This window comes from Argiope bruennichi, chromosome 6, assembly GCF_947563725.1.
Source record: "Argiope bruennichi chromosome 6, qqArgBrue1.1, whole genome shotgun sequence".
NCBI lineage: Eukaryota > Metazoa > Arthropoda > Arachnida > Araneae > Araneidae > Argiope > Argiope bruennichi.
In genome coordinates, this window is record NC_079156.1 from 137,847,923 (window position 1) to 137,865,552 (window position 17,630).

Consider the following 17,630-nt stretch of genomic DNA (forward strand, 5'->3'; position numbering starts at 1 on the left):
TGAGGTACTAATATTGAAACAATAGATAAAGTGATTGTTTTTTCAAAAAGTATTGAGTTATAATAAATGTTAGCTTTTATAAGTAAGCTGGAGCTGTGCACAAAAACGATTCTTCAGTTGCAATTATATGGATCCTCGATGAAGTGAATGTAATAAATGAAAAAAAAAAATGGCAAAGAATCTATAAATTCTACGAAGTTTTGATAGTCAATCTAAATTAACTTTCATGTGTGAACAAGATTTGGAAATGAAAGAAGAACGGAAGAGCAATCAAAACAATTAGATCAGCAATAACGGCATCGCTTTTACAAATGAAATAAATGCTGTTCTTTGGGGGGGGAGGGGAGAAAGTGTATTAAGTTTTTTTTATATTATATTTTTAAGAGTTGTTTTATATTATATTGTTTTTTTTATATTATATTGCGTTTCATTTTATATTGTTTAACAAGGAAGAAAATTCTCTTACGTTCATAGATTTATTAGTCTGAATATGTTTATATCATATAATATAAAATGCAAGCGCTTGTAATTTTGGAGCTTGCATGTAATGTGCATGTGCAGTGCAAAGTTTAAGTAAAAAAAAAACACTTATTGGAATTTAAAAATGCCTAGTTTTCTAATTAACAGACAAATATGAAGCGGCAATTATGACCTCATCGAGATCACGCCATTGATTGCTAATCCATTAATGATCTGCAACACGGACAATCAAATGATAAACTGATTACCAGCGTCGCTGTTGTTAGTTTAAGAAAACGGAGTAAAAGCCCAATTAACATATTAAGTGCATTGATGTGCAGCATTAATACGTTTCTGCCGTTGTGAAAGTGCATTGATATAAATGAATGAATGAATGCAGTAGTGTGGTTTTTCTTATTCAGAGGGAAAAAGGAGAGATAGTAAAAGCAGCACATCTCAGTATGTATCTTAAAGCGTGGGAAAGAGAATGGCATAAAATAGTTAATAGGTGGACACTTCTTAAAATTCCGAGTGTAAATATAAATCTGTGCAACTGTCATCATTTGTTACAGAACTTTCCATTTTTTTAAACATGTGCATTTTCAAATAACCTTATTATTTACTAGAAACATGTTTTTGTTGGTTTTAAATAATATTGCTTGAACCCTGTTAGCTTGCACACAGGAGTGTTGTGCCTTTAAGTTTCTGTTTATTTTTTGTTTTGTTTTTTCAATTTCTTTGCGTTTTAATTGAATTTCAAAAACTGATTTCCATTTTCACGTCACTTTATTCTAGAAAATATATTTTATTAGTATGGGACATTTTTGCATTTCTACTGTTTATGTGTATTTAGATTTCATCCACTTATTTTATAACTTAAAATAATTTTTCCTTTGTGCGATCCCGGCTGAAAACTCATAGTTGGTTCTTCTGCTAAATCAGAAGCATTGTTAAAAGTTTTGAAAATCGTATATTGCTAAAATAATTGCAACATAAAATTTATATTGTTTCACTCAGAGTCGAGACATATATTAAGTGTAATATTGTAAGTGACATAGAAGTGTAAGAAAAGCTAACAATTATTATAAAAATTTTTAAATAATGTAAAAATGCAAGGCAAATTGTTGCGAGATGGAAAATGCAATTCTTATAAGATGTTTCGACACCACTTTTGTTCTGCCCTTCGTTTCATCTTTTGAAAGATAGCGACACGGTGCTCCTATTGCTGCTATTTGAAGGGGCAAATTTTAAATTTTTCCATAGTGATTAAAAATGTTTTTACGAATGTCTTAGTTGAATTTTTTTTTTCTATGGTGAAGGGAAAGTCATATATGAAAAAGAAAAAGGCATGACGAATTTTGCATTGCATTTAGACATATTTTATCACATATATTTGGTGAGAAAATAAAGCATCAAAACAACTTTCTCACTTGAAAGTTCATGGAATCCTTTCTCGGGGGACAGGGGTGGACGAAGAGCATAGGCGCCAAACATCCCAAGATGCACCTCCTGAGCCAGGGTGATGGCGGGATTCCATCGGAACCCTTCGAGTGCAGACCCAGGGTCATCGCGGACAAGAAGGCTGTGGAGGAGACCAGACACAGACAGCACAGCTGGTACACACCTGTGAAAATGGAGCATCAAAACAATCAAATTATGTTCCATTTAAATTTAAAGGCATTTATCAAGCATATTTTATACGAATTTGTTACCTTTTGAAGAAGAAAGAAAATGCAATATTTAATGCTTGTATAAGAGTGATCAACATTCTGAATGCGAATTTCGAAGCCCTAAACATTAAATGAGATGTTGCATAAAATGACAGCCATTTTTTCCCGTAGTGCATGCTAACCCATGCAATGTGCCCAAATGAAGAAGTCCGGTTTTTTTTTTCTTTTTCTAAATAGCATTGGGATGCTGTTCTTCAAAATGCTTTATGAATAATTATTTTGATGAAACCGGTTTGTGAGGAAAATTCTGAATGGGAGTGAACATCAGAGGACAAAAATGACTTCATCGCATGACAGCGAGATCTCCTTCAAGATATGCGACTTAAAAATGAAAAATACTTCCACCTATTAAGAGATCTTACAAAACTGACAGCCATTAAAGTGTGTTCCATGCTTCACGATGCGCTTTTATCGTTATTGCGAGGTACCATTTTGAGTAGATCTACCTTATTATACAGACACTTTGCGCTTTTCTCGTTATTGCGAGGTTCCGAGCAGAGGAACCTCGTACTGAGTATGCACATTCTTGCGGTGACTCTTTCCAAGTGAGAAGGGGTAAGGGTCTTTTACAAAAACGGCGAAATAATAACGATCAATATACAGTTTTCAAAGGTAGAAATGCATTTTCAGGAAGAATTTCTTTACATTCGCAAACATAAAATAGAATGGATGTTTGGGACTTAAAATACTCTGACAGGCTTCAGAAATCTTTCTTTTTCACGTTTTTCCAGTATAATAAGACGCCAGTTGCCATAGGCTGTTGTGTTATTTTTTCCAACAATCAGAGGATTTATCAAAATTTTATACTTACAGCAATTTGTCAATGAATATCTGAATACAATTTTTATAGATTCAGATAGATAGATTTTATAGATAAATTTGCATTTGCTTTGTCCATTAAGAATAATTGAGTTCAGATTACTTTTGAAATCAAACACCTGTTTCACTTTCCTTGATTTTAAACCCAAACATGCCGCTCAATGATGTGCGCTTCATCACAGAACTTCCATTGAAACAAGCAAGAGGAGATAAATAAACGGTGAGGGTGAGGATTACAGTTAATAAATTAAATAATTTTTGCGAAAAATTTCTTTTCGTTATTTTGTTTCGGAAAAATAACAAAAAATATTCTAAAAAATTATTATCTGGCTAATCAAGCAGCAAAAACATTTCAAGTTTTCACTTCACTTCAAACACATGAAATGAAAGAAGTGTTTATCATTATATTCGAAAGATCACTAAGCGATTCAAGCGAATGGTAGTTTTCTTAAAAGTAAAGCACATTTGTTTAAAATTCGCAATGAATTAACTTTCGTAATTTTGCATGATGAATATGACTATTTAATTTAATCTATGCATTTAAATCAAATTCATAAAAATCCTTCATGATCGAATGCATGTTTAATAAAAACCTTTTAGATGCATACTGCCTGACTACTCAACGATAAATGCGCGCTCATTCTTTCATATGAATATAAGTTTTTTTTAAAAAAAACTTGTACGGTTTGATTCATACAGAACCAAAATGACGAATTTCATATGACTCCAACAAATATGCCTTTAAACAATCATACATATTCAATCCTGAATACCTCACCGAATGGAACGCGTGTAAAGGTTTATAACAGAATTCGAACGAGATTACCTTGATATTTCGGACATTACTTAAGTATCGATGATCAACCGGGCATCTAGTTCACGAATCTCTGGTTCTTTTTAAAGAAGGTACGAAGCCCGCTGAGAATCCTAGATTGTAGCTCACATCATCATCCTAAGAACCGTCCAAGTGTTCTTCGATTTTGATTAAATTTGAGGGAAATTCTTTAGTCAGATCCTTGGAAAAATGAATTTAACTGTATGCTATTGGTAAGTGAAATTGAATGCTAGAATCAATCAAATTTAAAATTGAATGGCGCCATACCTAGAAATGACCATGATAAGTAATGATTAAAGTTAAATTGAAATCGCCTACCGAGCAAGGGCAATTGTGGGGCCGATGCTCTAGGGCCCCCACCTGTGGCTACGGAGACCAGCAGCAAGGCCAGCAAACATCCGATGGCCAGAGTGACCCTCTCTCCCGAGGTGGGCGGCACCAAGAAAGTGAGGGCTGCAAGGCCCGTCACCAAAAAGCACGGCAGCACGTGGCGGAGCAGGGGTGGTCCTGGACGCCGCCGCACGATCAAGGAAAAAGCCAGGGCTTTGCCGCCGCCTGGGCTCAGCAGGACGTCCTCTAAGTGAAACTCAGGGTTGGGGTGGAAATTGGAAAGATCCACGTGGTCGGCAGACAGCGTCACCTGTTGAAAAGAGACCTTTATTATTTCAAACATTTAAAGGAGATCAAGGAGAAAAATGATCAAAATATTTAAAGAAGACTTGGAAAGTCCAGTACGAAACATGGGTGAGCTGCAGTGTTTTTCATTTGATTGCTCAGTTCCTATGTTATTTCGAAAAATTTAATCTTAATCATTGCAACGCTCATCTGCATACAAAATAACGCAACTCGAGTGAGTGTACTGTCTGTCCACGACAAGAATACTGCTAGACATTCGTCTATGTTTACGGCGGGCGCTATAGAAACAGGTTGCGGTAGGGATGATCCATTTTCAATGGGTGGAATCGGAAAGAAGTCTGGGGGGTATTTTTTTTCTCGGCGTCAATGTGAAGCGATAACAGAAAATCTATTGCTCATTCGTCTTCTCGCTTTAATCGCAGTTGCACGTATCTTTATATTCGCTTAACTTATTTCTTTTATATTTTATTAATCTTTTCTTTGGTTAATATTAACTGCATTTTATTATTTAATATTTTTTTTTTTTGTCTCGTAAATTTTGACATCCTTTAAAATGCCTTTTCGATTTAAGAAAGGAGAGACTTTAAAATCACAAGCACGTAAAATTGTGCATAATGTTGCAGAGTTCTGCTCCGAAGAAGCTGCAGCAAAATCTTTGAAGGTTCCTCTTCTACAAGCCATGAAAAGAGCTGCTCAGGCGACTGGAGTGTCGGAAGGCACTATTAGGAAAATTAAAAATGAAGTTTCGACACTGGACAAAACGGAAGTTTTGAGTACTCCTGGAAAGCACCGTAAAAGGCCTATTGACCGAAATTGTGAAATTGACGACTTCGACAAATGTGTTATTCGTCAAACAGTTCAAGATGTTTACGTCCAGCAAAAGAAAGTGCCTTCTTTAAGAAAATTACTTCCCGTATTGAGAGAGAAGTTCAATTTTCATTGGAATAAGGAATCATTGAGGAAAGTTTTGCATTCAATGAATTTTCGCTGGAAGAAATGCGCGAATAAAAGAAAATTTCTCATCGAAAGACCTGATATTGTGTTTTGGAGAAACAACTACTTGCGAAAAATGAGGCAGTACAGAAAAAGTAAATGCCAGATAGTTTTCATTGATGAAACGTGGGTCGACAGTAATCTAACATTTAGAAAATGCTGGCAAAGTGATACAATTTCAGGAGCCGAAATAAATGTAAATTCCAAAAATCGATTGATCATTGTGCATGCTGGCTCGTCCACGGGATTTATTCCTGGCGCTCAATTAATTTACAAAGCGTCAACTAAAACTGGTGATTATCATGGCCAAATGAATTATGAAAATTTTGAGAAATGGGTGTTGGAAAAACTCATTCCAAATTTGCGCCCAAAAAGTGTCGTGTGCATGGACAATGCTCCATATCACACAAAAGTTGCAAATCCGACACCTACCAAATACAGTACGAAGAAAGAAATGACCGATTGGCTGATTAATAACGGAATAGAATGCGATATGAAAATGAGGAAAGCGGAACTGTATTCGCTAATTGATAGGAATCGCCCTAAAGAAATCATATATAAAATTGACAGCATAATAAAAGAAAATGGGCATTATGTCTTGCGACTTCTCCCCTACCATTGCGATTTAAATGCGATTGAATACGTTTCGTCTTCAGTCAAAAGATTCATCAAAGAGAGAAATATAACAGGAGACTTAAGTTTAGAAAACTTACAGAATCTGTTGTGCGATGCTTTGGGCGGAGTGTCTTCCAAGGAATGGGAGGCTCATTGCCGTCATGTGGAAAAACTTGAAAATTCTTATTGGGAAAAAGATGGAATTTTAGAGGAAGTAGTAGACGAACTGGTAGTTCAAATTGGAAGTACTGAATCGGATTCCGATTCAGAAGAAACGGAATCATGTGACAGTGATTCAGAATTTTTTTAAGAAACTACACAACTGTCACTCGATCTCTGCTAGTTTTGTCATTTTAAAATAATATAGTTTTGCATTCTTTTAATCATAATTAATATATTTTATAAATAAAAAGTGAGTTTTAAAATTGCTTTTTTATTTCTTTTCGATTATTCAATTATAGATTATAGCAGAATGGAATTGTATTTAGTCTAATACATTTTGTTTCTGATACATTGTTATTATTTTCTATTTTTTTCATTAATGTGTTCTTGATTTCTACCATTCATGTTTGTGTTAATAATCAAAAGTTTCAGTTTAACATAGTTTTGATTGTCCTTATTTTTTAAGGTCTGTTTTATTTATTTATTTTGCAGATTTTACTAAATTTAAAGCATGAAATTTAGTTAGTTAATTGCTGATTAATTAATTTTTATAATTGTTATGATAATACTTTAAATTGTAGAAAGTGAAACGAAGAAAGAAACAATAGATTCTAATATTTATCAGGAAATAATAGAATATTTTAGCATGAAGTTACTATGGGCTAAATTAAGATAAAACCTTGGAAATTAATTAAATTGAAATTAGAGTTTAAAATATCATTATATATATACTTTTATAGCTTTTTCTGGATCAAAAACTTTTATTTAATGTTATAAACTAAAATTTAATAAAATAATTATCGTAAATTAGAATTTAACTTTTTAGCATAAATAAGATCGCCTTTTGAATTGATCGATATATGGAACTGGAAAATATAGAAATCCATTTCAGATTATATTTATAAAAAAAATGTACAGTTCAAACTTTTAAAGCAAATTATACTCAGCTGTTTGTATAAGTAAAATTAATTGATCATTCATTTTGAATTTTTTATTTGAAAAGTGTATTGAAAATTTATTAAAAAAAAGTTCTTGCAGGGAACTTTGAATTCCATTATTTTTTAAACAAGTATATTTCACAATTCAGTATTTTATTTTCATCGAAATTATTGAGTAATTTCCTTAAATCTACAGGTATAATTAATTTAGTTATCTACTATCACAATCATTGTCAAGATAAAAAAAAATGAGGAGGGGAAAAAAACCCCGTTGTTTTAACCTTTTGCTCTTAGTGTTAAATAATAATTATGAGAAATTGTATTTATAGTTTAAAAAAAAAGAATTACTTTGAAATTCAAAATAGTGATTCTATTATGCTATATGAAAATATTTAGAGATTAAAACGATTTAATTTCTTTTCTGGAATTGAATGAGTATATGCAATTATTAAGAAGTAATTCTATTAAATTTTTATCGCTAAATATTATTCAACTATATAATGGTATGAAAAAATATTATATTATAGGTAGCGCATTACTTTTTTTTCAATAAAATAAAGAAAAATAGTCATTTATTGAGACTTGTTGTCTCGCCTCTCTGTAGTTTCAATAGCTTTCCTTCTTAACTAGGATTCCAAGAATCTAAAAATTGTATGCACGTTAATGTGAGTTAGAAGGATTAAAGTATTTAACGAGATTCCTTTCTACTCAGGTGCACTGATTGTGATAGTAAAACGGTAGCAGATATGTATTCTCAAACGGTATTGATAGGCTTTGAATAGAAATGTGAAGAACATTAGGAGTGAAGAATTTTCAACCCCGAAATGATAAAATGCATGCAGGAATTTGGATCCTTTATTGCTTCGAGGATACATTGAAAGGAAAAGCTCATTTATCACTCTTATTTGAATTGACAGCTCGTGAGAAAATTTTTTCTTTGAAATAATTGTATTTCTTTTTCAAGCCGGGGGAAATGAATAAATGGTAATCTGGAATACAAAAACAAACTTTTACAGCGTTTTTCGTAGAATAATGTAAAGCGATATTGGGCTTATTTAGTTGGGTTCCTTTAAATCTGGGACATCTGGCACGTGCATGAATGAACACTTGAATTATCTTCAAATTCAGAATACTTTTACATATAAACTTTGCGAAATTAATTATGCTGTAAAAAGCTTGTGCATATTGAAAATAAGTTACAAATCACAGTTTGATTTTTAAAAATCTGAAAATTGATAGTGTGGTAATCGTTAATTTTGTGTTTCGGGAAATAGTATATACATCAGAAAAATAAATATAAATTTGGAAAGGTTTCAAACCTATTTAACAATGAGCATTTTACTTTAAAACAAAATAAAAGCACTTTTATAAAATTTATGAAATAAGTACGATTAATTATGTTAAATTAGATTACCTCGCGTTTGCTGCGGAGAATTTGATATTAATAACTTATATAAATTTAGAGCAAATGAAATGAAGACGATTAATGTTTTGTCATGCATGATTTTACTTCTTAATTTTTTTTTTCTTCTTGTGTAGTCGTTAGACATACAAATATTTATTCAGTTTTTCTATTTGATTTGTTTTGTTCTTTGTATACATATGACAGGAATGCCGGATATTTTCAATATTCCGAGTATGCAAATGATTTTCAGCTGAGTGAATTATTTTTTTAAATTTGTTTTCAAGAATTAAATGCAATAATACCAAATATCGCCACTTTGGCGCTAAACGTGCCAATGTAAGAAACTTGAATGAATTTCTACCTCTGCGAAATGAACTCTTCCTACAGTAACCTGTTTCTATAACGCCCGCCGTAAACATAGACGAATGTCTAGCAGTATTCTTGTCGTGGACAGACAGTAAATGCAGTTGCTAAAACAAGCTCTGTCGTAAAATATGCTCAAAGTTTATAAAAATTGAAGGAAAAAAATGTATACTAAAAAAACGAAGCTTTTTTTAAAAAATAAAATGTTTATGTAGGGTAAAAGCCGTTTCAAAGTGATAACGTGTTCCATAGCTATTAAAAAAGTATTGACATTTCGATACAATTCTAACTAAAATGTTAACAAAAAATAATTTTTCGTAAAATTTGCACAAACTTTTTCTTAATGAGCGCCTTCTATCCGAAGAGTCACTTCAAACCAAATGGAGTGGTTTTATGTTCAACGGGCTGACCTAAACAGGATTGGATGGATGGAGTTTTTCGGTTCGCGTGCAGTATCCAGCGAATTCATATAGATGGAAAAAGAAAGATTGAATATGGCCAGCTTTATGAAAATCTCAGTTAACTGCATTGGTGTAGATATTACAAGCTGAGTGGATAGTCTGAATGAATGATATAATTTGAATTTTCGCTGACTTTCAAACACAGACAAAATATGAAAATGGCTATTTCACAAAACTATACAAATAAAAGTGGTTTTTTGCTTTTTGACGAAACTAGACTTGATAGCTTAAGTGATGAAAAACTAGAAATATCTTCCAGATGAAATTTATCACAATATACAATTATTATTAGGTACTTGCATGCATTTTTATCATTTTTTTCATTTTAAAAAGACATTTATAGAGAAAAATGGGTACATCAATCAAAATATTTTCTATCATTTTCTATAACTTTTCCCATTTTCGTCCAATAAATCTTGCAACTGATTGTTTTCAGATTTTTGTTATCCTCCAGGCAGTTCTTTGTCAATGACATCGAAATCACCACTCTTAAATCGCTAAAAAAACACCTGATAATTGAGATATGACGGAGCAACATCACCATATGTTTCTAACAGTGTCTGATGGGCTTAGGCCGCAGCTTTCTTCAAATAATAATTAAAAAAAATGAATTGTCGAAAATGCAGTTTGGAGCGTTCCATGACTGGGGTCTTTATACACTGAATAACTCAATAATACTAAATGGGAAACTTTTAAAATGATAACAATAAAGTAATAATAAATTGGTAAAATCCAAAACCATTGTAGTTTATATAGATACTTAGTGTGTTTAACAATAGATATTGCTGCTTAAAATATACAAGCACCTAAAATATGCTAACACATCGCAATACACAGTATCGCATACAAAGAAAGAAATGCATTGAAACTGTACAGATTTCAAATTAAAAGTCATAAAAAGAATCCCATGCAAGTAATTTAATTTGTATAGATTTGATTTGAATTAAAATTCTCCTTCAAGCTTTGTTAAATATTTTCACATAATATTATTTGTTCACAGCTTTTTTCACATAATATAAAGTAGTTCGAAATCTATATTTTTTTAGAATCGCCTCTTGTTGTGGCTTACAAAAACAGAGAACTACTTTTGTTCAAAAGAAATACTGAAAATTTCAATAAAAAACTTTCAGTATTTTCTTACTTGAAAATATTCAACATATGAAATAACGCTGATTTAGTAAAAGGAATTTAATAACTTAGAAGATAGATTTAATTAAGTTGCACAAAATCTATGATTTTAAAAAAGGTACAGTGAAAAAACTAAAACATTCGCGGTTTATCCGTAAAAGCTTTAAAAAATTTAAAACAAAAGGGAAAAGTGCTCAACTCACATATGGAATAAAAATGAAAAAAGCTGTGTCATGGTTTGATTTGAACGCTAATAGTACGAGAGGCACAGCAGCAAAGGTTGTTAACCCCGTGTCATTAACTAATAGGTTGCTCTAAAAATACACAAACCGCAAACCCAAAAAACTACTTAGTTAAAAATGGTACAAGGGAAGAAAAACCTAACAGTAGCACTACAACTCTTATTCCAAACTAAAACTGTGATGAAACTAGTAACGTTGAAACTAATGCATAACAGGTGAAGATAAGATTTATCTGTCTTCTTTAAGTTTTCAAAAGGAATTTTGTTTTAATTTTTGATTTTATATTTAAAATTTTAAATTTCATAGAATAATTTTCTTGCGGGTAGTATGACGACTAAAAGTAATTTCCATTTTATTATTTTTTTCCTACGTCTACTAATTTTTATTTCAACTTAAAAACGCGTTGATAAAGAGACAGAGCTCCTTTTTTATGATTTCGATTTGAATTTATTTCGATTTGAAACCACTTAAATGCAAAAGAAGAAATCGAGAACTTTAGAAGATGTTGCCAAAAAATTTGAAATTATCATCAAAAACCATAATATGAGAATGAATAGAATTCTAAAAAAAGATCTTGAACATTGACAGTATAATCACAAGCAAGCATTTCAACCATTAATTACCCCATTTCTCTGCATTTAGGTGCATGAAATCCCTTTTGACTCGTATAAGAACTACTGATGTTTTGAAAAAAATTCATCATATATTATTGCAGGACATTAAAACTCCTATCAGGTTCGATAACACATTATTTCTTTATTTTAGTAACAACACCTATGAAGCTTTCGAGGTAAAAATGTGCAGTTATTGGACTCATTTGGCTTAGTGCGCCGCTGCAGCTTTCTTTTCAAGGCTTGTTTTTGGTAAAACTTTAAATTCACACTGAAACCAACTAGCAACATTGGCCACATTGCCCCCCGGTATGTCAGAGAATGTAGAAATTCTTATTTCTTCCTATCAAATTATAGTTTTATTCACTCATTTCTCCGTTTCGATTTGCGAATATGATTTCGGTTTTAAAATGTAAGAGTAATTTTGTCTGATTATAAGTTCAAGGGTATTCACTCAAACAGTATTTTAAAATATCACGGGTCGACATTTTAGATTAAAATTGCTTTCACAGAACTGTGTTTATCCTTTAATTTTGTTAGACTACTATCTAAGTGAATAAAAAAAATGTCTCTGAATTAGGGACACTCTGTTATAAAAGATAAGAAAATGTTTTCTGTGGAAAATGAAACGCATGTAATTGGGAGCCTTACAGGAATAATAATTCCTTCGGAGGGAAAAGAGAAAATAAAGTCTACAGTTTGTTAGAGAAAAAGAAAAGTGATCTTCACAGCGCAGGCACTTCGGGAAAGGCAACATCGAATTCAAACTTGAGAGGTCAAATCTCAAATAACAGAAATTTATTTCATAATTATCAAAGAAAATATCTTACTCAGAATAGTTGATTCATTAGAAACAAAAGACATTCATTTCATCGGATGCCCAGACAAAGACCCATTCTTGTTATCTTTATGATTATTTTTCACTAAAAATGTTTTTACAAGTGAAATTTGAAAATTCGTTCATAGATACTATGATCCAATTACTTCTTTTTGCCCTCTCTTTATCTATATTTACGATTTAAACAAGTTATCCCCTCGAATTAAAAAATATACTCAGCTTGGGAAGTATATGTTATTTGTGAACTAAAAAAAAAAGTTCAACATTTTTTTTTTCTTAATGTTGAATGCTTTGTAATAATTTTAAATTTGAAAGGAATCCTGTTGAATTTCTATTTCAACTTTGAATTTTCTCTGGTATTTCTATTTAGTCTCGCGCAGTCTAATGATAAGGTCTGGATTTCGGAGGACTCCAGATTCGAAGCCTGATTTCATTAAAGGTATGTCGCTTATGTGGATCTGATGCATATTGTATCCGATATCTAAGTCGAGCTTCCAGCTTTAGTGCGGCACAAAAGTTTAAAGAAGATATGTCAGCTCAGGTGTCGGTCATATCATCTGTCATCATCGACTGTCATGAGAAAATTACGAAGTACGTTCACAAACAGCACATGTGTTGCTTTAAAACAAGAAGTTGATATAATTAAACTAAAACTGAGTTGGTGGGATACATCATAATCTAAGCGATGCTTTTTTTGGGGGGGAGGGCTGAAATCTTGTTCTCTTCATAGGTATTTCAGTTTGGAGAAAAAACTAAAATTGTGGGAATCCCTTCAAAAGAGTAGTGGTCTCGACGAAGTGGTGTTTGGCCAAGAAATGCGGAAATGGACGATGTGTTATCGTGACAGAGTCCTTAAATATCCGCCGCTCAGAACTAGGCACATTTTTTATTTCACAGTGTTATGAAGACACTGCAAAATTTCTTATTAATACTCATGACAACGATTGGGCAGTATGTTCCATAAACATATTGAGTCACGTCCCTTGGAGTCAAAGAAGATGGCACTCATGACTCTGGCAATGCTGTGGGTCTGACTTGTTTCTTTTGGCCTTAGATGCTTCTATTGGGAAGATGTAACTTGATTCATAATCTCAAGATCCATCATGAAGATCATCACAGCGTTGGTGAAGTTCGAATCATCCTTTCATACCTATATAGTGACAGTTTCCTTCATACTTTTTGCGATTTCCAGAATTACTTCTCCTCGATAGTTAATATGTTAGGCATACCTATTACAAGCATGAGAAACGCATGCATGACACTTACAGTTACCTTCATACCTGCACTAAGATACGTCGTCCTAGTTTCATTTGTTTCCGCACAAAAAATTAAAGTCGGATACTTTTTAAATGCATTATTGATCTTGACACATTACTTTGCTCAAAAATAACTTTCCTTTCTTCGTCAACAGTTTGAACGAAGAAACCATCCTACGAGGTTTATAGTTATACAGAGCAGGTTTTTAGTGCATTAAAAGGCACTCAACTATCAATCAAGCTTTTGTTTATGGTCATCATTATTTTATTATCAGTCAATATCATTTTATTCATTTTCAATCAGACAAATCCCTGAGAACGGTCAAAATGGAACTGACCGATTGAGAGTCCAGATGAAGATGTATCTAAATGGATTGTTCATCTAACGGGAGAAAATAGGGACCATAAGTTGCCGCAACATGTTGGTGAAGCAATATGTTTTGCCTTGATCCTGCGATAATACTGCTTCATATCTTCGAAAAGGGAAACATTATGGCTGAATGCTGTAGCTTCGAGGTTCTTCAGAGACATATTAATCTTGTCCATGAAACAGTGGGTTATGCTTTATATGAAAACAAATTTAGTGAGACGAATGAATATAAATAAAAAAGATAATTGCAAAAGCTTAAATAACTGTAACTCGTAGATAGCACTCAAACAATTTTTAAAGGAAAAATTAATTTCGATTCATTAGATAAAGCTCATTTTGAAGATACACGGTGAACCCACGGAGATTATCACCCAGCCATACTACCATTCAGTATCTTCTATGAAATTGGGTTTTGAACCCTCAATCCTCGTAGCCCAGTCCAAGTGAGTGAACTTCAGCGGACACAGAAGGTGTCTTCTACTAAGTAATGGATGGGTAAGAAAAAAAATCATTTCATTTGCTCGTTACCTTTGTTAACTGTAATTTTGTCGGTATGATTGCTTATCACCATCTTTATTCTTTAAATAATTTATATGCAAAACTAATTTTAAAATAATTCCTTTGTAACTGCATCTGCTTTTTGTCTGCTTTATTTAATGATGCATGCACACAGTGGGTCTTTGCCGATTTTCGAAGCCCGAGCACGTCACTTCCACCAACCCACAGCAATATAATGTCTCATAAATGAATTAAAAAAATGGAAAGACTTTTCCATTTTGAATTATCATACCTATAAAGAAAATAGTGCATACAAAGAATAAACGAATAAATGCTTCATGAAATATTAACACACCATTAAAATGATTTGAAACTTTTCAGTTCTCAATAAAATTTCAAATTCAGATTGAAGGAAAATATAAAGAAAAAAAAAAGTGGTTAGGTACTTCTACGTATTGACTCGACCGAAAGGGCATAGGCGTCCTGAGATAAAAGAGCACGGAAACCTTCGAGTTCTTTTCTGTGGGGCTCCAAATGGAATAAATTACAACTTTTTAAAAGATATTTGTTCTTGAACAAGCCAAAGTCATTAAACTTCTCCTCCCCAAAAGACTAATGTAGCGAAAGAGGACAACCCACTAAAAAACATCTTACCATCCCCTCGAAAGTTTCACTCCTCCAAACAATGGCAATTAATGAATCCGGAGGACAAAGAATGCGAGATAGGACCGCGCGGGCACCTGTCCGCACGCCTTTCTTGACGCATTGCTCCGGGGCTCTTGGCACGGCTCCGAGAGCAAAACTTTGCGCACAATGACTCCGGAGGAAGATCTCCAGATATGTCGACGATGCGAAAAGTCGAAGAATTAATGTGGTATGTGCAACGACACTCTCTGATGGCTTCGGATGAATCATCGTGGGCCAACCCCCAAACAATGGAGGCGAAAATGGAATTTTTGCGCCTGTGAAAAGTCGTAAAAATGATTAGAGGTCGCCGCCTCATCTGGAGCGGGCACTTCAGAGAAGGATATTGATCGCCGAGGCACTAAGTACAAACTTTGTTTAAGCTCTCAAGTCTGTCATCAGGGCCATCTTTTATGGGGGACTTTAAAAAATAGAGATACAGGAGTTCTAAGAAAGCACTTAAGGACGCTTCGGAATGAGAGATACCAGGACGTCCGTAAGGATTTGGCTATGCAGGGTGGTTATTCACTCAGACGAAAATAGTGACACGGATGAGGCATACATTTTGAAATTCAATATTTAAGCTTGGTGGGAGAAATTTCAACTCAAATTGACGATGAGTGAGTATTGACGCTGTTTAATAATCTGTTCGATAATGACACATTTCGAGATTTCCTTCTTTTCTTTATTGAATGCAGACCTGATCAATAGGGATGCTGCTAATGAATAGGATTTTGGTGCATCTAAATTAGCTCTCTTAATGAAGAATGTAGTTCAAATATAAGTTTGAGTGCCCGATTTTAGGAGCTTTCGGTGGTTTTAGTTTTTGCAGAACTTATTAAATCTTCTAGAAGAAATATTTTCCTCTTTTCTGCAGGAATGCTTTCAATGGCCCTTTACTGTTAAGAGTTCTTATAAAGTATTTATTACTCTACAACTTTCTCACCGGAATAGAAAAAAATATCGCAAAACTGTGATTCTTACTTTATGTTCTGCTCATTACACTGCATTATCTGAACTTGAGATTAAAGCTGAATGAATGATAAAGTTTGTCAGAAACTTTGTTAGAAAAACAATGTACTTCTCTCTTTAATAAATGAAAAAAGGAAAAGGACCATTCGATATTATATGGTGCGTCTTATTTCTATCATCTTGTTAGAAAGAAATCTAATCTTAGCACATTAGACGAAACAAAGGTAAAAAAATCTAGAAAAGTACTCAATATTTTTTAATGTTCTTATAAAAGAGCAATTTATAAGAATAAACTGACATATTCTTCGAATCGAGATAAAATGTAATTATTTATTCTATAATTACATATATGGGACTGTCATCGAATGTCTTATGATCATTTTCCTTTACTAGTTTAAGACGCAATTGAACTCTTTTAACCTTTCACAACACATTTTATAAAATCGGTGCGCTTCTCTTCTGAAACAGCCTTACTTCTTTGCTCGTGTAATGAGGCTAATGCGCTTACCTGTTGGGTGTCGTATGACCATGAGGTGAAATTGAGATGACAGAGGTGGAAGTCAAATGGAAAGAAACGGAGATCGAGCGTGCACGCGCTCTTCAGCAGCACGTGAGATGTCCACGTGATGTCTCCGGAAGATTTCAGCACTGCGTGCTCTTCTCCGATGTTGGTTGGGGTCGACGGATCTGCGCTGTGGGAGAGAAAGAGTCAACAACACGATGAGCGGGGCAGTCATCGAGAAATAAAGCAACAAAATTGAAAATTCGTACAGTATGATTATCAAGTCCTTTTTTTTTCTTCTAAAAATTAGAAATCTGTATTAACATTCATATGGCGCGCAATATAGCTCCCGCTATCTTTAATACATCGACACAATAAGCATAATAAAAGATAATAATTTATGATAAATGAAGAAAAAGAAGAAAACATTTGTAGAAATCACAAGAAAAATCGTAAGAAATCTTGTGATACTCAGATGATGATCCAGCTTTCAATACTAGTGCAGACGCATTTTAGTTTGAATCAGAAAAAAATGCATGCAAATTGCATTTAAAATGTTCTGTGAATGGAAGTATAAAACAAATGAAACTGAACATGGAAACACAATACTTTTATTCACCCTCAAAGTAACATCCGTTGACCGCTGCACAATTTCATATTATAGATAAAGAGTAGGGGAACCGGAAGGAGTAGGGTAAGATGTCTTTCGGGATCCATCGAAGCATAGATTTCGCACGTCGTTGGATGCCTGCTGGTGGTAAGTTTACAAAACTCCCTTCAGGCTAAAGAAATCTGCAAGTGCCAGATGAGGTGAGTACGGTGGATGTACGATAACTGACATATGGCCAAGACACTGGATGAACTGCAATAAGCTCTTCAAAAGAGTGTCATAGAATTTGCTTTTCGAGACAAATCCTCTAAGGATCGTGTTGCTGCTGGCGAAAAAACGCAATCAGGAGAGTCTTGATTCTAGATTTCAGACGATGGATGTGTTTGGAGCACGCAGAAGCCGTGAATGACATTCCATTGTTTACCGCTTCAACTCTGGATAATTATCCTCTCTCGAATATAATGCAAATATAATTACGCAATAACAAGCAATTGGTACATTTC

The 17,630-nt window shown here is 33.3% G+C and overlaps 1 protein-coding gene across 3 annotated transcripts in view; it reads right to left on the minus strand.

Moving 5' to 3' along the window:
- The window catches only part of LOC129971351 (acetylcholine receptor subunit alpha-1-B-like), a 152,353-nt gene that overhangs the window by 11,839 nt on the left and 122,884 nt on the right, over positions 1–17,630 (minus strand). For all 3 annotated transcript variants that reach the window (XM_056085030.1, XM_056085029.1, XM_056085031.1), the window contains exons 6-8: positions 16,524–16,707; positions 4,162–4,483; positions 1,890–2,083 (exon numbers count right to left, since the gene is read on the minus strand). In XM_056085030.1, the coding sequence (XP_055941005.1) occupies positions 1,890–2,083; positions 4,162–4,483; positions 16,524–16,707 (700 nt within the window). The remainder of the gene's footprint in view (positions 1–1,889; positions 2,084–4,161; positions 4,484–16,523; positions 16,708–17,630) is intronic.